Source organism: Miniopterus natalensis, chromosome 19, assembly GCF_054644295.1.
Source record: "Miniopterus natalensis isolate mMinNat1 chromosome 19, mMinNat1.hap1, whole genome shotgun sequence".
NCBI lineage: Eukaryota > Metazoa > Chordata > Mammalia > Chiroptera > Miniopteridae > Miniopterus > Miniopterus natalensis.
The window spans coordinates 13,889,449-13,913,880 of NC_142099.1; the positions used below are offsets into that span (position 1 = coordinate 13,889,449).

The 24,432-nt window shown below is 41.4% G+C and overlaps 1 protein-coding gene, 2 non-coding genes and 1 pseudogene across 4 annotated transcripts; all 4 read right to left on the reverse strand.

Moving 5' to 3' along the window:
* Positions 1-1,227: 1,227 nt before the first annotated feature.
* Positions 1,228-17,250, reverse strand: KHDC4 (KH domain containing 4, pre-mRNA splicing factor). Of its 2 annotated transcripts, XM_087828119.1 has the most exons (14): positions 17,200-17,250; positions 16,481-16,697; positions 13,414-13,542; positions 12,983-13,062; positions 11,887-11,939; positions 11,480-11,643; positions 10,501-10,712; positions 9,920-9,980; positions 8,310-8,367; positions 7,824-8,077; positions 5,348-5,539; positions 4,333-4,445; positions 3,403-3,494; positions 1,228-2,500 (listed from the first exon to the last, which is right to left on the reverse strand). In XM_087828119.1, exons 1-14 carry the CDS (start codon positions 17,235-17,237, stop codon positions 2,301-2,303), a joined length of 1,863 nt encoding a protein of 620 aa, XP_087684245.1. In that variant the 5' UTR covers positions 17,238-17,250; the 3' UTR covers positions 1,228-2,300. The 2 variants fall into 2 exon arrangements, with proteins under 2 accessions (XP_087684245.1, XP_087684246.1); XM_087828120.1 differs by lacking the exon at positions 1,228-2,500 and having other exon boundaries at positions 3,406-3,494; positions 4,333-4,417.
* LOC148090892 (small nucleolar RNA SNORA42/SNORA80 family) lies at positions 6,560-6,696 on the reverse strand. The gene has a single exon (XR_015716139.1). It is a non-coding gene; the product is annotated as a small nucleolar RNA SNORA42/SNORA80 family (small nucleolar RNA).
* Positions 11,065-11,193, reverse strand: LOC148090893 (small Cajal body-specific RNA 4). Its single transcript, XR_015716138.1, has one exon.
* Positions 17,251-19,123: 1,873 nt separating the features above from the next.
* Positions 19,124-19,896, reverse strand: LOC107543820 (heat shock factor-binding protein 1 pseudogene; annotated as a pseudogene).
* Positions 19,897-24,432: the final 4,536 nt, after the last annotated feature.

Below are 24,432 nucleotides of genomic sequence, written 5' to 3' on the forward strand. Positions count from 1 at the left end.
TCATTGGTTGATTCTTGTATGTGCCCTGACTGGAGATTGAATCCACAACCTTGGCATATCTGGACATTCTAAGTAACTGAGCTACCTGGCCAGGGCCTGAGTTCTACACACACACATTTTAAATATATCTATTGATTTCAAAGAGAGACGGAGGTAGAAACATGAATGATGAGTCATTGGTCGGCCACCTCCTGCACACCCCCTACTGGGGCTCGAGCCTGCAACCCAGGCATATGCCCTGAACGGGAATCAAACCTCAATCTCCTAGATTTACATATGTAAATGAAACCTATTAAAATAATTTTTGTTTAAACAAATGAACTACCCTCCAATAGGAAGTCAAATTTGAATTTTCAGGTCGCCTTGAATTGAATATGGAAATAAATGACATTAATACTCTTCAGGTACAGGTACTGGAGAAACTTCGCACCAGGAAATCTTTCTGTTGAAACTGCTGCTCACCCTACTTCCTTTTTTAGTTTTTCCAAGAATAATTTGCATTTTCTTTAAAAGTGTTTCATTCAGCCTGGCCAGCCTGGCTCAGGGGTTCAGCACTAAGGTCCAAAAGATTGAGGTTCAATTCCTGGTTAGGGCACATGCCTGGGTTGAGGGCTCCATCATCAGCAGGGGGACGCAGGAGGCAGCCAATCAATGACTCTCATCATTGATGTTTCTTCTTTTCTTTTTTTTTTTAAATATATCTTTATTGACTGTTCAGAGAGAGGAAAGGAGAGGGAGAGAGAGAGGTAGAAACATCAATGATGAGAGAGTCATTGATCAAGCCCACAACCTGGGCATGTGCCCTGACCAGGAATCGAACCCTTATCGCCTGGATCCTAGGTCGATGCTCAACCGCTGAGCCACGCCCGGCCGGGCATCATTTATGTTTCTCTCTCTCTTTCCCTCTCCCTTCCTCTCTCTCTGAAATCAATAAAAATAAAAAAATAAAAAAGTGTTTCATTCACTCGGTCCCTTTAACCAGGTTTAATAAAGGAGGGCTAAAATATGAAAATGAAAAACATTCAGCATATAGCCCTTTACATTTTCATCTGGACTCCTAAGGGTTTACTTTGGAAAGTCATAAAATTCATAGAACTGTATGCAAACTTTTGGGTCCATGTATGTATTTTTCTGGAGGGGTTAGAATGTCATTGTGCTATGAGTTGTTAAGTTTATGAATTTTAATGTATGGATGGGTTGTGGAATAAAGAACAGAGAAACCACAAGCACAATATTTATACATTTATTTATAATGACATTATGGTCTAAGTATTTACAACATATAGGAAACCAGAGGATAAGTTTATACAAAGCCAGCCTGCAACGTATTCAAATGTGCAAAAATGACAGTTCAGTATCTCAAACTACTGATTCAGCAGACTAGCTCCTTCACTTTCACACATCAGTATTTGATACAAAAAAGTTCTTTTGGCAAAACCTGTAATGCCAAGAAAAAGGACAGCTGTAATTTCAGTCACTAAGTCCACCATCCTATTGTGAGCAGTCAAATCTCTCTATTTTAGCTGCAACCAGTTCTGAGAGAGACAGACCACTGTGTTTCATTTCTATGATAAATTCGCACCAGCTTTTGATCAATGAGTTTTCTCTGACCCAGTTGAAGACAAGAGCTTAGAAGAGCAATAAAAACAGCAATGGCTATCTGAGACAAGTGTGCCTGAAGGTGCCAGCTTTGGATCATCCCCCAAAAAAGACACAATGAAAAAAATAACTTCATTTTCCTACCCAGGATCCAGCTATATCTTACAATTTTAAATTAGTAAAATCGCACTTTCCAAAACAGAAAGAATCCAAAAATGGAATAGGGATTAGGAATTCGTAAATGTAGTACTGAAAGGACAGGATGGTCTTAAAATCATTTTCCCACTAATAAACAGTAAGGCTTGGTTTGTAACAAGTTATTATCAAAATTGACCAAACAGTAGTAAAATACAAATAAAACTGTCTACGTCCGAATAGGGGCTATTCATTTGGAAAGGCCAGACCAGGTCAAATGTACACTGGAATGACCCCAATGGGATGCACATTTCACCAAGTGTTTAAAAAAAAGGGTCTGAGACAAATTTGTGATCCTACGTAAATTTTAACAGATGCTATGCCACTGAAGAAAAAAGGGTATTTTAAAAAAGAATGAAACCCTTTTAAGAAAGAAGATGCTGCACCTCTAACTTCTGCAAAGGTCCATGATGGTTCCCAGTACAGGCCAAAGTCTTGTTAAATCAAATGCATGCATTATTGCTAAAGAAGAGTCACCGAGGGTCAAAACTCTGTTCCACTGTTTCCTACGGGGCCATCCAGAACGGCATCTGTTGTTTAGCTCGAGGTTGCGATGATGGGTATTGATATCCCAAACTCCAGCCCTGTGGAAAACTACTTGCATTTTTATGACCTCCGTGTTCCTCCTCTTCATCCGACGAATCTGCAGCGTAAGCCACTAGACCGAACCCCTTCTCCGTAGTTTTCATCTTCTTGGCTGGATAGTCTAGAACAGAGAAGAACCACCCAAACCCCGTTCCCCGACAAGAAAAAAAGATAATACCATAAATTCGTTAATTAAAAAAAAAAAGATGTTAATTTTAAGTGGTTAGTTGGACACCATTTTGAAGTCACAGGGTCGGTGGTCACCCAAAAGCGTTGAAGGTCACACGAAAAACAGCACCAGCAGCAGCAAATGTGAATCCACCAGAACCATGTAAGAAAACAGAGAAAGAAAAAAGAAACACACACACACAAAAAAAAAAAAGAAAAAAAAAGAAAAGAAAAAAGGAGTTAGCAAGTGAGTCTCCGGAGGCTGACATTTCACCTTTTAAAGAGTTTAAAGAAAAGAAGAAAAGAAAAAAATTTATTTTCTTCTGTTCATTTTTATGATGACTACAGGCAAGAAACAAAAATGATCCCATGTACCTCTGCAGGAGTTAGAGAGTTCTGGGATACTAAGAAGCAACATTTTTTATAACAGCCACAGGCTGATCATTCCCAACCAACAGAGCTAAGAGGGGAGACGGCTCAGTTCCCAACAAAAAAGTATCAATCTTTAATTAAGTCTGTATCAGATTATCTCCAAGTATTTAAGACAATAAGGCAACAAAATTTTGAAATGACCTACCAATCATTAGTATTTCCTAGGGTTTTAATGTCACTGATGTTATGTATAAAATATAAGTCGACTGACTCTTTTTTTCTAGACACACGTCGGTTGAAAATAAAAGGTTGTGTAACTATATGCTGTCCGTATGAATAAAAAAAAAAAGTATTCTCATTAGATTATAGAGGCTGGATAAAACACCTAAATGTATCACACCTGAATGAATATCAGGTTAGAAAACTAATAGCTCAAGACCAGTCTTAACCACTCCCTTAGTCCCCCAGTTATACCTTACTCACCATGGCTCCCTGTTAAGGTCCCAGATCCATTCCTTTCATCAGACTCCGTTTTTATTCCAGTCACTGGAAAGGCTGGTGGAGGCATCAACTGCCTGTTAAATAAACAGAAACACTCTTTTAGACAATCAATTTTAAATTCTCCAGTAGGTTAAGTGGAATAACAATATAGTCTGCAGATAATCTTTCAAGTTCATATTCACCATTAATTTCAAGCTTTAAGCTATTTTCAAGTTGTACGATTATGAGGCTTTGTCTACATAGCCAGGCCATGCCAAAAACAGAAGGAACTGTAGTGGGAAGTGAGCTTTCTCCTATATTATTATTATTATAGGGAGAATTCAAGCACTGGACAGCAGGCTGGGCCCCAGGTTCAAGTTCCTCCATCCATGGTACTCTGATTTTAAGTAGAAAAAATGGCTTGACTACATAACTACTGCCTCCTCTTAAAAAAAAAACAGTAAGATGCAGACAATGAAAGTAAAGGAAGATGCCTGAATAGGCAAGCACTGAGTTATTCAAAGCTAAGTACCACTGCTACTAAGACTGGGGAAGTCATATCATTGTACTCTCCATGAAGTTTGTTTATCCAAGTGGTTTAATTCCAGTTTTGTTTTGTTTTTTAAATATATCTTTATTGATTTTAGAGAGAGGAAAGGAAAGAGAGACACAGAAACATCAATAATGAGAGAGTCATTGATCGGTTGGCCCCTGCACGCCCCCGACTGGGGATCGAGCCCGCAACCCAGGCATGTGTCCAGACCGGAAATCGAACCCCGGTCGCCTAGATCCTAGGTCAACACTCAACTGCTGAGCCACGCCCGGCCGGGCTAATTCCAGTTTTAGAACATGGAAGCTCATAGCAATGGTCATTATTTACACTAACGGTACAAATGACATGAATATATTATTACGTATTACCAACTAACTTACCTGTCCCTCTCTCGCTCTTTGCCTGAGGAACTTGCCGGCTTCGATCCTGCACCTTCAATCTCATTCTGACTGGAGAAGCCTGTACCTAAATTAGTCATATGAATGGGTCCATGCTATGAGCAGAAAAATACAGTGGCATTAGCAAATCTACAACTGCTGTATTGACTTTAGCTCCTTAATGTAACTGTCAAGTGCCTCATCTTTCTGATAAATTGCAGTAAGCTGCACTACAAAGCTCCTTGGGATTTGGAGCATAACTATAGTCAAAGCAGAGATTATTTGTCTCTGTTGGAATGGCCGGTCAGGGACATTATGTTCATTATGCTATGTCTGTTTTCAACTATCCATAACTTAACTGCTTTGTATAAACCTAGTTATAAACTATAAAAATACTTCAAAGTTTGTTTCAAAAGAATGCTTCAAGAATCCTGGCAAAAAGTAAAGGTGCTTCTCCTGATAAAACAAAAATGCACCCAAACCACGTATTTTAATAATCTTTAAAAAAACCCTCTTTAGTGAGTGACTTCATAATTATGTGTATGCACAGATTCACTGCATTTCTGACACTTTTTGGGGGGGGGCACTGGAGAGAAAAAAAATCATCTTCTTTTTTAGGGGGAGGAAAAGGGAATCCTAAACCAAAAGCCAAGGTTTTAAATATAAACCACATATTGGTAGAATGAGCTCTCAGTGAGATGTACAGGGAAGTAAGAACTACCAGAGGCTTCCAAGAGTATGAATAGGAGAAGTCCACAAATCTACAGAACTCCTTCCAGATGCTATTTAGAGACCTCCCTAGGTGGAAAGCTTTGTATGCCCCAAAACAAAACCCACTCAGAAGGAATCACTCTTGCTTTAAATTAATCCCCCAAGGATAAAAACCTAATCTAAACAGATTCCAGAAAGCAGAAATCCTAGTACTGGGAGGACAGTTGATATAGATGTGAATTTATCTTTATTTAAAGGGAGAATATAGGGTAAGATGAGGAAAGTAAGACAGGGTATTTTATTTAACCTGGTATCCAAGAAGTCCAGATTCTCGTTCATCCGGCAGCTCCTCTGTGAATCTCCTCTTCTGTGCCTGGGGTTGAGTTGGGAGTGGGGGCTGGGGCTGGGGCTGGGGTTGGGGCTGGGGTGGGGGCTGGGGCCCAGCAGGCAAGGCAGTTTTGACAGGAGTAGCAGGAATAAAAGGTCCACTCATCGGACTCTGGGACCAAAACAAACCAAGGGGGAAAAGTGTGAGAATCCCCAACTAATGAAGAAGCCAACAATGAAACAATAACTATACTTTAATGATCAATATGTAGCACATGAATCGTTCGCCTTCTGGTCTTTAGTTTCCTTTCCTTCACGTATAATTTGCTAACAAATTAGTATCACCTAGCCTTCCCACCTTCCTGGTAAGGAAACATGAAATTGATCATCTCTACAGCTTTGAACTCTCAGGAAAAACCTGTTGTGCATTTGAGCTATCAGTAGCAAACAGGACAATTAACAAACAAAAGACTCCAGCCATTTACTTAGTTTTAGAAGTTATTAAGCAAGAACACTCTTACTTAAAGCCCTTCAATCAATGTGACTAGTTCTTTCTGGATCATAAATTTTGCTAATGCTTGTGGCAAAGGCAACTTCATTTATTTGTTGTTATGTCCAGATCAAGTCTGCCTAATCTTTTGAGAGGCTGTTCCAAAAAGGATTAAGGTGTCGTCAAAAGATAGTATATATTAAATAAGAACTTATCAGAGGAAAACACTTATGAATAACAAATGGCTAATATTTACTGACTGCTTGGAGCATCTTACTTAATCCTTGCCCCCCCCCCCCCCCGAGATATTATCATTATGCTCATTTTTATTGATTTTCTTTTTAAGCGAGAGAGGAAGGGAGAGGGAGAGAGAAACATCAATGTGAGAAACATTGATTGGCTGCCTCTCGTAGGAACCCTGACTGGGAATCACATCAACTACCTTTTGGTGCACAGGACGACACTCCAACCAACTGAGCCACACAGGCCAGAGCTATGCCCATTCTATACAGAAAGAAAACCAAAGCCTGGATAGGTTATATTATATCCCAATATCACACAGCTCAAAAATGGGAAAGCATGATGAATCCTGCCTATTTCTGATGGAGAACTATAAAGCTCTCCCTGCCTAAATACAAAAAGTAAAATAATTATGACTAGGGACCACAACGGAATTTAGTCCAGAAGTCCTTTTTTGTCTCATACTGTACAACCCCCTTCAGTGCTACCAGCTCACAGGTAAGGAGGCTGGGCAATGGTTCGAGGCAGCAATTTACTCTAGCATGGGTACACTATGAGGGGCCCACAGAGAAGGGCCCACCATAAATCCAATACCATGCCCTCTCATTAGTCTTTCCCCTGCCTCTAAGGAGGATTGTATATAATTTATCTAAATTAGCTAGCTGCCTACTCATTTCCTAAAATTCTGGTTTCTTACAGTTTGAGAAATAGATATCAGCACTTATAATCCTTAGGTTCGGAATATATCTTGGTTGACAAAGACCTGTATGTGGTATATTTCTTAGGTTGGTAATCCCATTCCTATCATGTAGAGGTGTAGTACAGGCCAGCCCCCTGTTCCTTGGACTTTTTTAAACACTGTAAAGCCAGGTGCAGGCACATGATGGCCCACAATATGGCACACTATGATTCTGGCCTGCTACCTATTTTTGTCAATTAGGTGTGACTGGCACACAGACATGCATGTTTACATGTGTGTTTGTTTGGTATTGTCGGCAGCTGCTTTTGAGCTACAATAGCAGGGTTGCAGTAGTTGTGACAGAGACCACTAGCCTACAAAACCTAAGATATATTTACCATCAGGCCCTTTGTAGAAAGTTTGCCAACTCCTGCTCTAAACAACTATAAAGTGGCAAGATTCATGAAACTGTGAACTTCAGGATGAATCCACACACATACACACTATTCAAAAGCATTCAGGTAGTTTGTTGGCAAGAAGATAACAGGGCCCTGGCCAGGTAGCTGAGTTGGTTAGAGTGTTGTCCCGATATGCCAAGGTTGTGGATTTGATCCCCGGTTAAGGCACATACAAGAATCAACCAATATGCCCGGCTGGGCATGGCTCATCAGTTGAGCATCGAACTAGGATCCAGGAGATCGAGGTTCGATTCCCAGTCAGGGCACATGCCCAGGTTGCAGGATCGATCCCCAGTCGGGGGCATGCAGGAGGCAGGTGATCAATGATGACTTTCTCATCATTGATGTTTCTATCGCCCCCCCCTTCCTCTCTCTGAAATCAATAAAGATTAAAAATAAAAATAAAAAATCAACCAACAAGATCAATGTTTCTCTCTCTCTAAATCAATTTAAAAAATTTAAAAGATAACAGGAAAACAGTATCCCACATTACATATGATTTTCTAAATAAAATCACCATCTTTCCACCCCTTCACTGGCCCATTTTTCCTAATTCAATGGTATCATGTTTCATATTCTGGCATCTTACCTGTCCAGTGCTAGCTGGAGGCTGCACTTGTGTTATCGGGTATTGTGTTGGCACAGGTGGGACTCCAGTAGGTAATGCTGGCAAAACTCCCGGTGCCAATGAAACAGCTGGTGGCACTATGCTTGGAACTCCATAGGGAGGCTGAATTGGCTGCTGAGGAGGGGGAACAACAGGGTAACCAGACTGATAGCCATTGGATGGATAATATGGTGGTTGAGGAGGGACACTACTTATAGCAGAGGGTTGTGTATAGCCTGAAGGGGAAGAAAAAAAGTGTTTAATCAGCTGCAGCAGAATGAGACATTTTAGCTGAATATTAAACTTAATCTCTAGGGAAGAAAACTACTGAGCTTCAAATGGCTTTCCAAATTACCAAGTTGAAGGGAACACTATTAGTGCCCTGGCACAGTCTAGCCTCGAGTATCATTATTTTATTCATAAATATCACTAGCAAAGTATTTTTTAAACACTTTAAGACATACACACCTGGTAAAGGTACAGCAGTATTAATCTGATTCACAAATCTAGAGTATTCAGCATGAACCTGTAAGAGAAGGAAAAACACAGATGGGACAGTCCTAATTTATTGACTATTATAAGGGGTCTAATTATACAATTTGAAAACCAAAAAAATTAGGAATTAAAGTGTTTCCACTGATGTTTCAATCAAATTTTGACTTCTTTATTCTTTTATTTACTGAGTGAATGACTCTGTCCCCAAGGAGCTTATGTTTAATAAATGTTTAGTGCTTCCTCCCTCCAGTTTTTCACTATAAGCATCTTACTAAAGTCCATAACTTCAAGTAACAACAAAGAAAAAATAAGGGGAATGGTCAGGGAAGTTCTCTGGAACAGGATTGGTCAGTCAGGTTACTTCACAAAGGCAAAGAAAACAATAGCATCCCAAAGAGCACCCTTAAACATGAAATAACACAAGGTTGAATATATTCAACCCCCAAACCTAATTTCTTTTAGGCGCTATAAAAACAGCCCTATGGTTTAACTTTTGGTTATTTGTTTACAAAATAGAAAGAATTGAGAGAAAAAAGGGACATCTGTAATACTTTCAACAATAAAGATAAATTTTTTTTTTTAAAAAAAGTATAGATAATCAAATAAGCAATTATCCAAAAGGCATTGCTAATGGTTTTAAACTATTATAGCTCTACACTTACTTTAGCTAAATCTAATATTAAAAAGAATTTGGGGCCCTGGCCTGGTAATGGCCCAGCTGGCTAGAGCGTTGTTCCAATATGCCAAGGTTGTGGGTTTGATCAGAGGTCAGGGCACATACAAGCAGCAACCAATGAATGTATAAATAAGTGGAACAACAAATCGATGTGGTTTTTTTTCTATCTAAAATAAATTTTTAAAAAAGAAGAATTTGGAATGCTCATCCTAATTACTTGAATGGAGTTAAAAGTATTAATCTAAATAACTGACAACACTGATGCTTTATGGTACTAATGTACTATGGATTTCAAAATTCCATACTGAAATAGCTCCTGAAATAGCTCCATGACAATTGTGCCCCTGGCTATGGGAATGTAACTTCTTTAAAGACAATGTTAGTTGCTACAATGGTGTAGTGGTTTGAATAGTGCTCCTCCCACCCCCAAATTCATGTCTGCCTGGAACCTCAGAATATGGCTTTATTTGGAAATAAGGTCTTTGTTTGTAGGTTAAGATGAGGTCAAACTGGACTAGACTGGGTCCTAAATCCAAAGACTGACACCCTTAGAAGAAGAGATAGACACAGAGATACAGGCAAAAAGGCCAGGTGAAGATCAAGACAGACTGGAGTATGCTGACACAAGGCAAACAAGCCAAGGACATGAGCAATGACAAGAAGCTAGGAGACAGGCGTGGGATGGATCCTCCCACAGAGCTTTCAGAAGGAACCAACCCTGCCCACACCTTGATTCTGGACTTCTGGCTTCCTGAACTGTAAGAGAATAAATTTCTGCTGTTTTAAGTCACCCAGTTTGTGGTAATTTTGTGTGGCAGCCTAGGAAACTAATACAGGTGGGAAAAACAGCTAAAACACAGTCCAAAATAGCAGTAGCTGTTCTGAATATCAGACAAATATAACTCACTGTTTGCAAGAGATTCTCACATAGCTTCTTGGCAGCAGCGAGGCCTTCTGGTTTGGGATGACTGCAAAGAATTAAGAACCAAGGGTTCAAAGGGAAGAAAAATAAAGGATACAGGATTCTGCTTTCACTCTGTATGTTGCTTTCTAAACCTAATATATTCAATGTAGCACAAATCTAAGCTTCTGAAAACCACAAAATAGGGACACAAAATAATGTTATAAGCCCTTTAAGGTATAAATAGTATTATTTCATTGGTCTTTCTCTCAGTAATAGCACTTCTTGATATAAAGAAAAGACATTTAAAAATATTGTGATAGGTTTAAGTCAAAATTATTATAGGCTCATAACAGCTCATTTTAGGATTACAGACTTGTATAAAACTCAAGGATTTGAATATAAAGGTTATCTACCTCCTAATCTAAAACTTTTTATAACTAACCATAAAGTGATTACTCCCAGTGTTTACCTATGTTCCTCATGTTACTACTTATTAAGGCCATTTTTCTTTCACTCCTTCTGAATCACTGCTGTCTGTACTGCTAAGCTGACAAGGACTCAAACGTTCTCGACTCCATCCATACCTGATGTATATATACATAGGTTCAAAAGCTTCTCGGCCAGATGCTGGCTCAATGCAGCCCGAACCCTTGCCTCGTAGGAAGACTTTGGCACCCGTTTCAATCTGAATGTGCTGCAAGTAAGAGCAGCCTGGACCTTCCACTTTCTCTTTGACATTAAAAGTGGGCACAGCATGTTCTAGACCCACGAATAATTTATCTTGAACATAATGCATCTGTAAAAGAACAGAATACCTCTGGTTAAACAGAGAATAGAGAATTAAACCCTAATCTTGGAAATCATTATATAAAATATTTAATTCTCCAGATACTTCTAATTACTTCCAGAATAAGGATCCCCTATAATTTCTATCAAGAGGCCATAAAAGTAAACCCTATCAAGTAGCTTAATTTAAATGAGAACCACAGTCCACATACCTACTTACAACACGAATGCCTCTCTGTTCAGCAACATCTATCTAAGAGGTGGAAACCCAAAATCTAATACTGAGTAAGCATACCCACTTCCTCTTGACTGATAAATGTTAAGAAACTATAGCAAAGAGAGTTTCCTATAAAACTGGAGTAGAATGTTGGGTGGTACAGTCAGCCCTGAGATGTTCTCCAGTAAGGGCTGCTCTCTCCAACCCTTTTTTCTAGGAGGATTGTATCAGCAGAGTCCTACTTCACCGGACTCAGCCTTCTTAGTCCTCCAGTCGCCATCAAGTTTACAAATATAAATTCAAACCCCTAACTTCAAATGTACAACGCGCACACTCTTTGAGCTACCAAAATCCCCTTTCTAGAATACATTGGAAGAACTGTGTGCTCAAATGTTCACTACATCTTGAAAACCTAAATGGTCCATTAATAGGATATCAATAGTGGGTAACTTACAGGGTGGAATTTCAGGATTTTGTTTCTTCATACTTTCTGTATTATTTGGCATATATCATTTTTATAGAAATGATAAAGCTGTTAATGATCTCTCCACAAAACATACCCCTGACTGGAAGGGAGGCTTCTGGTTAACAGCTGGAGACAGCTGCGTAATAGGCGCTGGTTGATGATAGACAGTGACAGTCGCACCATTAAAAGTTGGACTTGTCCCTGTGGCAGCCTTCACCACCCCATTGGTAATAATTTCTTTGATTCGGTTTACAGCTCCTAGGGAAAAACACAGAGAGTAAGATACTATACCAAAGAAGTGAATGAACTGACTAGTACTCAGTGATAAACATAAGCCAATACTCTACTATTCAAGTATCAATCCATTTTATAGGTGACCCAAGTGTTTGGTTCCCAACCTCTCTAAACCCCTATGTCTATTCATGAGCAGTTCATAAATTATACTAGCCCTGTACTTTGTCTTTCACAAAAAGTGACACATGAGCCAAAAATAGTACTTACTGTCCACTAATTCCCGTGTCTGGCCCTGAACATGAAGATATAATGGACGATCCCTATAAAGAGAAATATAAAATGATGATACCAAACTGATCATAACCAAAGGAGCTAAATGAGTCACCAAAACTAATTTGTAACGTTTAAAGCTTCCAAATAAGTGAAAGGTACTACATAGTACATGGAAATGGCTATTGCTAATTTCTAAGAGCATGGTTCAACAGTGGAGGAATGATTAAACTTTTCTGGTTGCTTAAAGTTAACTGGCTCACATAGGGGTCAAATCTGTTCTAATGGGCTCATAAATATTAGTATCCAGTAATTGAGATAACCCAATGTTTGAGAAAAGAATTCCTTTCTGTTAAGATGTCTAATAGGTTATAAGCAAATGTGCTCTTGGCTATCCAAATTAAATGGGGACAAAGTTATGGTGGCATATATATAAATTTCTTTGAAGGCCTACACCAAGACTCTTTAGATTACAAATGTAAAAGTGGCTTAGATTCAGATTTTGATTATAATAATGCAGAAAGTGATTAATAACCATACAGTTAATAAAAAGCTGTAGGTGAAAAAATAACTACAATTATTTATTTTTTTAAAATACATTTTTATTGCCCTAGCTGGCTTGGCTCAGTGGTTAATGTCAGCTCGTGGACTAAGGGGTCCTGGGTTCAATTCTGGCCAAGGGCACGCACCTCGGTTGCAGGCTCAATCCCCAGTACCAGTCAGGGTGCATCCAGGAGGCAACCAATCAATGTGTCTCTCTCACATCAATGTTTCTCTCTCCCCCCACTTCACTCTCTCTGAAAAGCAGTGGAAAAATATCTTCAGGTGAGGATTAAGAAAACATGGAACATTGTGAAATAAAAAAGTCAAAGCACAATAGGAAAGAGAGTAACTGCAACACTTCTATCTGTTGGAGATGTCCCAAATTCACAATAAAGCATATATACATATACATACATGTACATCTATTAGCCCAAGTAGCTACTGCATAAGCTACTAATCAAACACACATACTCCCTAAGAATAAAAAACATGAAGCTAGTGTAAGTCGTATACCCAGCCCCTCCCCAAAGTACAGGACATGCATACACACCCTGGTCCCACTTTGGCCTTCTCCTCAGTAGTCATGAACCTCCCTCGAGTTGACACTGCAGCCCCACTAAGTCGGCTGATCTAAAAAGGAAACTTTCTGTTAAAATGTGGCAATTGATAGATTTCAATGACAGGTAGCAGGATTTTCCCCATCCACCCATTCCACCAATAAGGGAGAAATGAATTCTCTCTGATATCTGAAAATCTAGTTCCATTGTTTCTTCCTCAGACCAACCCAGGGAATACATGCTTACCTTTTTCTTTACCTTCACTAAGTCACTCTGCAGTTAAGTCAAACCCAACTCTGATTTTGGAGACTATGACCCAAATCCACTAATAAGTATCTGACTCATGTCTGTCTGTATTTAGCAGTCTTATTTGTCTGAAATCACACCCACCCGCCACCTTCCCCAAAGTCCAACATCTCCACACCTCGTCTTGAGTTTGTCCTCGAGTCAGCAAGTTCCTACATGTGAGAGGCACATCATTGATCTCTACTTCAGCTACCACCAGGTCATCCTTGCTTTTACTGCTAGTTAGGCCTTTTCCAGGGGTCTGAAGCTACAAAAAGAGAAATCAGATTTAAATGTTTATATGACAAAATAGTATCTTTTCAATGCCCAATTTCCAAGTACATCTTCCCAAGTCCCTCCACCTCCTTACGGTTCCCTTTACCTGCCTGCAAACATACTTGGAAACACTCCTTGGTCATTCTTCATAAATGAAACCAAAAAAAAAACAACCTCACTAAAATGATACCAAGTACAATCAATTTACTTGAAGGCTGCCATCAGATTTCTCTACCTTGGCCACGTGTGCATTTTTATGACCACATAATTACAGAAACTCTATGGACTAGAAGCTGGTACCTCCAAAAGAAAAACTAAAGGGCTAAGTCATGATGCTTTACAGCTCAATTAGCTAGCTATGCATGTAGTAAAATACATGGTAGAGCTTAACCCAAAAAGCACAATAACTCCTACATCTCATCTGTGTAATGGGAAGTTGCCTTTGTGCCAACACTATAGTCACAACGTATCAAAGTCAACTAATTCCATCCTTGCAATGTCAAAACCCTTCAATTGGCCCTGGTCAGTGTGGCTCATTTGGTTGGAGCATTGTCCCAAACTCCAAAAGGTCGTGGGTTCAATTCCCAGTCAGGGAACATACCCAGATTGTAGGTTCAATCCCTGGCCAGGGCAAGTGCAGGAGGCAACCGATCAATGTTTCTCTTTCCCTTCCTCTCCCTAAAATAAATTAAAAAACCACACACCCTTAAATTATATCTAATTCACATTCCACCCCATTACTCTCTCATAGAAGAACAAAGAGAATAGGTGACAAGCCAAGTAAGATCCTAAAATCTGAGCTGGTTTCTCTCAATTTATATTACAGGCAACTCCAGATAGGTGCGATTTGAGTGTTATTTGAAAAAATTTTATTATCAGGATAGCCTTCCCCAACCTTAGCTGCCCTGGATCAATGTCTAGCAAATCTGTTCAAGGAAGGTAAAATACAGTTTATTTCTTTGTGTAGTAGATACATTTATTAAATCTGAAAGCAAACTAAATGGACACAGTATCTCCTTACCTTTGTTTAGTCCCCTTCAGTACATCTTATCTCACTGAATCTTTATGGCCTCCTTTAAAGGTACATATCAGTGTTGTCCAACAGAACTTTCTGTGATGATGTGTTTCCTGCCTGGCAGTCCAATATGGGTGCCACTAGCCACATGTCTACTGAGCACTTGAAATGTGGCTAATGTGACCAAGAAACTAAACTTTAAATTTTATTTTTAATTTATATAGCCACATGAGGCTAGTGACTATGGGACTGGACTGCATGGGTATATATGACCAACCCCATTACAGATGAGGAAACTGAGGCGCATTTGTCAAAGCCACCCAACCAGTAACTGGGGATTCTGGGTTTTAAACCTAGGTATTCTGACTCCAAATCCAGTATTCATGCACCATGCTGCCTCCTGCTGAGTTCATTTACCATTTTAAAAATCACTTTTTAGAGAAAAAAATGAGTCTAAATGATTAATATCAGTATTTAGAGTTTTAATATTCAAGGAGTATTTCTTCATCAGTGTCCTTTTAGTATTTCCTTGTAGACCTCAGAAATGGACAATTGACTCACATAATCTTTGCAAACCATAAATATACAATGGGTGGTAAACTTCCAAGTCACTAAACGTTCTCACCAGTTCTGCAGAACTTGAATATTTAAGTATCCAGTAGGTTATGGCCTACTGATAAACATTCTGTTGATGTTATCTACTGATAAATTAGAAGGCTAACAAAGAATATCATTTTATTTTTTACCAGCTTTATTGAGGTATAATTAAAAAAATAAAACTTGCATATATTTAAGATGTACAACTTGATGTTTTACTATATGTATACATTGTGAAATAGTCACCACAAACATGCTAATTAACACATCCATCACCTCACATTCATTGCATTTTCAAATACAGAACTCATCTCTTCACAGGTATCAAGGATGGCAAGTTTAAGCCAAAATAATTTTTTAAAATTATAATTACAATGGAGTGGGCTGCCTTGGAACACATTGAACTCTACAACTCTAGAGGCTTTCATCCAATTGCCTGAGGTGACTCTGAAATAGACATCTGTGCCTACCATTTACAGACTCTGAACAAGTTACTTTACATTCATGAGCCTAATTTTCCTCATCTGTAAACTGGTGACAATAATTTATTCAATAGAATTGTTATAAGAATTTTTTTTTTTAAAGTGCAAAGCATGCATTCTGGCAATACAGTCACTATATACTCATCACCCTATAGGAAGATGCAATTAGGTTAAAGGTTTCTAAGTTCAGATCCATTCTAGCTGTAAGATTCCAATTATAGCAGGGATTTTATAAAATGACCAAAGAATTTCCTCAATCTGTGTGAAAACAACAAAACCACCCATAAATTGCACTTTGGTTAGGCAGTCATTAAAAAGTTGACTCTATCTCGATACGCTAAGATTGTGGGTTCCATCCGGGTCAGGGCACATACAAGAATCAACCAATGAGTGCATAAGTAGGTGGAACAACATGTTTCTCTCTCTCCCCCTTCCTCTCTCTCTAAAATCAATAAATGAAAAATAGAATTTTAAAAAAGTTGAATCTATAGAATATAATTAGAGACATTTGAAAGCTCACTTGATTTGAACTCTTTTGACTTTGGGGAATATGCACATATCAAAAAACATATTACATCACCGCTTTACATGATTATATAAACTTAAGCTGAACTTAATCAACATGGACAAAACAAGCTATTTGGTCCATAAATGTAATCAATCCAATCAAAACTGCCTCGTAAAAACAAATGACAAAATATGTGATACATTCCAAAACTAAAAGATCTTTAAATTACTGTGCCCGTTTTCTCCTTTAATACAATTGTGAGATAACAGGATTACAAAGTAACCCCTATTGAAACTGCAATTAGTAGAGTCCCTTCAACTTCAAATACCTTCTCAGCAGCATTCTGAGTTGGTTTCAGCTTCCCTTTGGCCATGAGCATGGCATTGATCTTGGCAGCCACAGCAGCAGCAGCATCTAAGGCTCCAGAGGGAGCAGCTGTGGTACCCCCAGGGCTCCCCCCACTGCTGGTAACCTCCCCACCGGGGGCCGCCGGCGGGAGGAAGAGAAGGGGGGCTGGAGCTGGTTGGTCCCATTTGCTGCGGCGCCTACAATAAATAAAAGAAAAATAACAGGCCCCTCAAAGCTTTCATTTACAGTTGTCCCCTTACTATGCCTTAGCACCCCACTTTCCCTCTACCATGTTCCTTTTACACCTTCCAACCTCCTATCGGAGCTTAAAATTACCATCTTACACAGACAATTACTGTAGCATTTCCCCAAATCCTCACTTCTTTCAAACCTTTCCCAGAATCTGCTTCCTTTCTCTTCCGTCATCCCTGTCAAAAGACTTCACTCTGTCCCCCATGACCTCGTTTTCGCCTTCCCCTTGGCTCGTACTTCCAAAAGTCCCCGCTTTCCTCCCGGCTCCGGTCCTCGCCGGCCTTTTCCAGGGGCCCCAGGCCTGCTCGGCAGCCTTCTCAACAACCCGGCCCTCCAACACTACTCTTCCCACCGAAGGGCCCCTCTCCCCGTCCGCAGCTCCCCATGGTCCCTCCGCCTCTCCTGGGCCCCCTGCTCGCCGCCATTCCCTCGCCCGCGGAGCTTTACCCGCCCGCTCCAGGATGTGTCGCGCTCCCCGCGGACATGGCGACGGGCTCTGCTCAACCACCCGCCAACTATCCCACAACCACCTTCCCGTCACTTCCGCCCCCAACGCCTTTACGCACAGCCTCTTCCGGTCGTGAGGCAAAGAGGTTCCGGTTAAACGTCTATTCCGATTGGACTCTCGTCGATTTCAAGGCGTCTGGCGTTGTCTGAGGCCGGTAGGGTGCGACCTTCCTGCTCGGCCTTGCCCCTGAGAAAGATGGTTACTACTCCTCGAGTGAAAGCGAAATTGGGGCGGGGAGACTCCGTCTTTGTTGCGGGCGAGTTCCTAACGTGCGTGATGATGCGCATGAGTCAGGGAGTTCAGCGGGTTTCTCCCCACGTCGAGCTGTACTCGCGTGGAATCCCAGCCCCTACGCGGGGAGAGAGCTTTCTCGCGACTTTTGCCCGTTTCACGCTTCAGTTACCTATTTAGGAAAAGGAAAATGACTCGTCCCCTTTTATGGTTTAGGGTTTTTTTTTCCATGACTGGGCGCCAAGCAGTGTTTTAAGAGGAGGACGTATATAAAGACGTAAAGATGAATAAGATACGGGGCCTGCCTTCCTAGTAGTCACATTGTGGCGGGGTGGGCATGCAGGCAGACGCATATAGGAAGGTTGTGGAAGACATGAGCAGTGACGACGACAAGGAAATGCTCAGCTTGGTAGGACTTACACTTAGGTATTTGAAAGAAACGGAAGCTGAACGTCTGAGCGAGTGCGGAGAAGTGATCCAGCGTAGGTTAGGAAATCCTGTTCTGCGATCTAGTACGTGACGTTGAACTGGCTGGAGTGTGGGGGCCAGATCATGAAAGGCCTTGAATGCCCGCTGAGAAGTCTGAGTTGATTTTGGAAACCAGATTCCCAACATTTGGGGTTTCTTGGAGCCACAAGGAGTCTCTAGCTCAAATAAATATAATACAGCACTATTTTTCAAATAAGTTTACATTCTGATAGGACTAATAGAATACCAATGCATTTGAAAGTCAAATTTATAGTGTTTCCCCTTCAGCATTGGATAAATATCCGCTCCACACAAATGCCGCCTATATCATAAATGAAATATATATATTTATGCATTTTCTGTTGCATTGATCTACTGTTTTGCTATAGTGTTTTTATTACAGTCCTCATCCAAGCAGTGAGGATATTTTTTCCCATAGATTTTTCGAGAGAGTAGAAGGAAGGGTGAAGGTGGGAGAGAGAAAGAAACATCGATGTGAGAGAGACACATCTATTGGCTTTTCTGTCTGGAAGATTTATTGATGTCAATGGGGTGTTAAAATCCCCTACTATTACTGTTTATCTCTCCCTTTAAGTCCATCAAGATTTGCTTTACATATTTAGGTGCTCTGCATAAATGTTTACGTTATATCCTCTTGTTGGATTGTTCCTTTTATTATTATGTAGTATCCTTCCTTGTCTCTTACTATAGCCTTTGTTTTAAAAACTATTTTGTCAGGCCCGACCGGTGTAGCTCAGCGGTTGAGCCTCCACCTAGGATCCAGATTGCCATTCCTGGTTCACGGCACATGCTCAGGTTGTGGGCTTGATCCCCAGTGGGGGTCGTTTGGCAGACAGCTGATCAATGACTCTCATCATTGAAGTTTCTTTCTCTCTCTCCCTCTTCCTTCCTTTCTCTGAAATCAATAAAAATATATTTAAAAAATAAAATAAACACTATTTTGTCAGGTATGACCATTGCTACCCCAGCTTTTTTAAAATTTCCATTTGCATGAAATATCTTTTTCCATCCCTTTACTTTTAGTCTGTGTGTATCTTTCATTCTGAGGTGGGTCTCTTGTAGACAGCATATATATGGGTCTTGCTTTCTTGTTTTTTAAATTGATTTTAGGGAGAGGAAGGGAAGGAGAGAGAGAGAGAGAGAAACATTGATGTGAGAAAGAAACCATTGGCTGCCTCCTGCACTCACCCCGACTGGAGATTGAACCTGCAACCTGGGTATGTGCCCTGACTAGGAATTGAACCCGCCACCCCTTGGTGTAGGGGATGATGCTCCAACCCAGTCACACTGGCCAAGGCTGGTCTTGTTTTCTTTTTCTTTTCTTTTTTTTTTTAGGAACTGCCAAATTTTAGTGTTTAATATTTAATAGCACAACTGACTACGATCTAAGATGTGAAGTTACCATGTTTAAGAAACTGGGGCTGGGGGAATCACTCTATCAACTAACTATAGAGTATGTGATAAGAAGAATGCACACTTTACAACAAAAACCTCTCTACACATAGTAATTAGTTGCAAAAAGCCATTCAGTCTTCTCTTGGCTTGTAAAAACAATGTTTCATATTCCAGTGTAACGGGGTATCTTCAACTCTTCTGTGTAGCAGGTATCTTGTTTTCACCTTCCAGTTCTTCCAGCCTGTGACATGAGGTCTACAATGTTTTCTCCAGGTCATCAATGTGACTCATGTCATCAGTTCTTCCAAAGATCTGGTCACGGACATGGTCTGAAATTTATCTTGCATCTGTTGCAGGGGTGTCTGCACCACTGAGGTGAGATCTTGCATGGTCTTGGGGTCAGTCTCGGCCATCTCCCCAGTTCCCAGCTTGGTGGTGATATCTCAGACCATCACCAACACTTCCATTTATCTGCCCAGATGCTCCCCTGGTCTTGTTTCTTATCCACTCTGCTACCCTATGTCTTTTTTTTTTTTTTTTTTTTAATATATCTTTATTGATTTCAGAGAGAGGAAGGGAGGGGAGAGAAATATCAATGATGAGTTGTGATTGACTGGCTGCCTCCTGCACCCCCCCAACTAGGGATGGAGCCCACACCCCGGGCATGTGCCCTGACCAGGAATCCAACCATGATCTCCTGGTTCATAGGTCGATGCTTAACCACTGAGCCATGCCGGCTGGGCCAAAGTTTATCTTTTTTACTAAATTGTTTGGCTATTTGCATTTCCATCTAATTTTCAGAATCAGCTTGTCAATCTCTATTTTTAAAAAAGTCTGCTAGAATTTTGATTAGGATTGCATTGAGTCTACAGGCCCATTATGGAGAAAATTGACATGTTATTGGGTCTTCCAACCCATGAACACTGTATGCCTCTCCATTTATTTAAGTCTTCTTTCTCTCAGTAATGCTTTGTGGTTTTCAGTGTGCCAATAATGCACACCTTTTGTCAGATTTATCCTAAGGTTTTTATTTTTGATGCTCTGCCCATTTTAATATGGAAAATAAGAGGTGATCACTTTCATTGCCTTTGCAATTTTTCTATAAATCTAAAAGTATTCCAAAATATAAAGTTGAGAGTAGGGGAGAGGGAAAAGGAGGGAGGGAGGGATAGAGATTGGGAGGAAAGGGGAAAGACAGAGATAGATTTACTTAGAGCATTGGAGCTGCCCTTTCCCTTACCAGGAGAGCATTGGAGCTGCCCTTTCCCTTACCAGGACTGGAGGATTTTCTTTGGTAGATCTCATCAGACACGTGAAGGTGTATGAAATGGTGGCTGAGGGGTTCATGTGAGGTTGGGGATTTGGATTAGGGGCAGTTCTCCTACTCCTGCCACTTGTAGTTGCCCAAGCAGCTAGTCTCTGTCTCCTTTGCCACAAATGCAGAGCTTTTCTCTTTTGGTTCTGTGGAAAGATAACTCAGACCCTCCTGCCTCCCCACCCCTCACCCTCTTTGCCTAGGCTCTGGAATGAAGGGACAGGGACGTGGGGTAGAGAGATTTGTGGGCCGAGGGAGGAGTAAATATTCAGTGACGAAGGAAGGCCTGGTCATTAGAAGTCCTTTTTATGTCAGGCAGACACTACAATCTACCATTATAGGTCCTCGCACTCTACTGAGATAGAAAATGGGGCTGATAAAGTATATGAACTCAAGGGACAGTGATGTCATTCTTGTTGAATCCCTTTCTTCCTCATCTCCCAGCAGCTGTGAATGAAGGACATCTAGAGAGGAGCTGTCACTGTCCCTTTGTTCACATCTGTTTTCATCTGCAGCCTAGAAGCTTCCCAAGGGCAGGGACTGGTGCTTCTGGCACACAGAAAGGGGGATGAGATTATAGGTGGAAAGAAATACCTAAAGGGTATTGTTTTGTGATGTAATGGAAAGAGCCAGATTCTAAGAGTTAAGACTTTTATCTCAAATTCTGGCTCTGCCACCACTCCTTGGTGGCCTTGGGCAAGTCACTTCCACTCCCTATAAAATGATAAATTGAACTAGATTATCTTAAAGATCCCATCCATCTCAAAAAGTTTATTATATTTTAAGGTGAGGGACCTTATTTTATTAATTTTTATCTTCCCAGCATCTAGCACAGTGCCTAGCACATAGTAACAGCTTTGGAAATGCTGTGATTAGTGCATGAATGAATTAATAATGCAGAGGGAGGGAGGGAGGGAAGGAAGGAAGGAGGAAAGGATCAACCAACAAAATTCTAGAAAAGTGAAAGGGCCCCAAGTGAAGTTCTTAGACTCAGCCAGCTGGTGGCATCATTTCTCTACATATCCACAAGGGAGTATTGCTAGAGCAAGGAAAAGGATTTAGATTAGAAATGAATAAAGGTAAAGAATTGATCAGAGGACCAGATATTATAAATGGGATAGCAGAACCCTAGAATTCTGACCCAGCTTCTTTTCTCCAAGCCAAGGGAAAATAAGTCTAATGCATTAAGCAGACACTTTCACTGCTAGATTGGCAAGGTGACACTTGGATGGGTGGGAAAGTAAACATGGTCAGTTTGTGAGGCCAGGAGGGAACCCGTGGGACTCATCAGAACTTGGGCTGGGCAATTCCCTTTTACCACCCCCTTCACACCCATTCCTTGTGAAAAAAACAAATATCCTGGCACCCAGTCTGGATCTCTTTACCTCTGGCTCTCTTCTATAGGGTTCGTTAAACCCACTGCTGACTTATTGTCCTGAAGGACCCCTTCCCCCAGCACTTCAAGCAAACTGAACATCAAACATTGTAATTAGTTGGCAAAGGGCAGGAAGGTGTTGACTATTTTGGAATCCTTGAAAAACCTCACTCTTCTATTTACCCACCTCCCACCTGTTTCCCCATCACAGCAAATTCTGCAAAGGGTAGGGATATGGGCATAAAAGGGGAGGACCCAATGAAGCATTTTTTCCTGTTAGGACTGAGATCATGGGGAGACAGGATGAGGTGTGGTGAGAGTGTATCTCAGGATCCGTAACACTTTTTTTTTTTTTTTTTAAATATATCTTTATTGATTTCAGAGAGAGGAAAGGAGAGGGAGAGAGAGAGATAGAAACATCAATGATGAGAGAGTCATTGATCAGCTGCAGCCCACAACCTGGGCATGTGCCCTGACCGGGAATCGAACCCTAGGTCGATGCTTAACCGCTGAGCCACGCCCGGCCGGGCTGGATCCATAACTCTTGAAATAGGGTCTGGGGATTGGAGAAGAGGAGGGGCTGCTGTGGACTTCTGACTGCATAGACTAGAGCAGGAAAGGTGCAAAAGCCGTGGAGTGATAGAGGTTAGCGGGACTACTTAATACTCAGGAGCAGGAACAGAAGTAAGGGCATGCCCAGGCCCATTCAGGTCCTCTCTGGCTGTTCCCAGTAAGGAGGGAGCAGGAAGCTGTGACTTCTCCCCTTTCCCTCCCTGCCCCTAGCCTCAAGGTCACTTGCTGCTGCAGTGAATTAAACCTGTTTTAGTTGGCACTTGTTCCCTGGGCTTGGTGATAATTGCTCAGTACCCTGCTCCCTTCTGCCACAAATACCCCAAACTTTTCTTTTAAAATAGTAACCATTCAGGCAAATAGCAACATGCCAAGTGCTTTGTTTTTAACATGTATTATCTCATTTATCACACCAATCTTGTGAAGCAGACATTTATCTGAAAATTTCAAGCAAGAAAACTGAGGCTTAGGGGAGTTATCTGAAAATTTCAAGCAAGAAAACTGAGGCTTAGGGGAGTTATCTGAAAATTTCAAGCAAGAAAACTGAGGCTTAGGGGAGTAAAGTAACTCACCCAAAGTCATACCAGTGAGACTGCAGAACCTCTTCTCTCTCTGACACCCATTCTGATTCCCTGCCATATGCCCCCTCCCAGGCCCCTTCCCCCAGGCCCTAAGGGAACATTTTCTGCAGAGAAGGGGGCCCCTGCACACTTGTAGGAAGAGGGGCTGCAGTGTGGCTCCTGTCATGCCTGAGAAGGGGTATCTCTGTTTCTCTTCCTGGGATGGAGACTTGGGGCTGCTGTTCATGGGGTAATTCCCCTTTCCCTCTTCCCTCTCTACTGCAGAGAGCCCTTCCAACACATACCACACATACACACCAAATGTCCGGCCCTCTCTCACCCTGCGCCACCCACCACCAGTCACCACGAACAAGGATGGGGTGGGTTGTCCCATCCACAGCCCCTGCCCTCTGAGGTCTGGAGCCTCCTGCTAAGAGCCCCAGGTGTCCCCTGCCATTCTGGCACTTGGCTGGCTCCACTGCCCAGCACTGTGGCCTCTGGTGCCCTGAGATTCTGTAACAGATGAGCAAGTACCTTGTAAAGGCCTGATACTGGTGGGTGAGAATCACAGGAGTGGAGGGTGCTCGCTGCTCCCCCAAGCCCGCCCCCAAGGTGGGATTCCAATTCCTCTTTCTGAGGCCTTGAGCCCTGTTCTCGTCTCACCCCACTGGCTCCCAGAGATAGGTGCACATATGCCAGCATTTCTGCAACTCTAGACTAGCCTCCCCCACAGCCCCCAAGTAGGGCATTAACCAGAAACAGGAAGTAAAGTTCATGAAAATGAGAACTGAAATTAACCTAATCTCTCACTGCTTAAGAGCGAAGGAGCAGCTCCCCTGAGGGGAACCATCTTGAAGAGGTTACCCCAGGGCTCTGACACTGAAGAACCAAGGCAGAGTGGTGGCTGAATCTGAAAACAAATGACACCCAGGAAAGGCTCAGAGGAACTGTGCAAAAAGAGAGGGAAGAGGGCAAGAGACTGGTGCAGTTTCTGAGCACAGCACGCAAATGAGATGAAAACAAGTTTTCTAATATTGGAATCCCCAAGAGCCTCTGGAACCTAACCTTGTGTTTGTGAATATCAACAATAACAAAAAAAGTTGGTAGTTTCTTTTGTTAGGGTCCCCTGTCTTCAGTGAGGCCATCTTGCCCTTCCTGTGAGTGAAAAAGGCCCCTTTTGGAGGAACATAGGTCACTGCCTGGCTCCCCATCAACAGCACCACTGGAACCGGCAGAC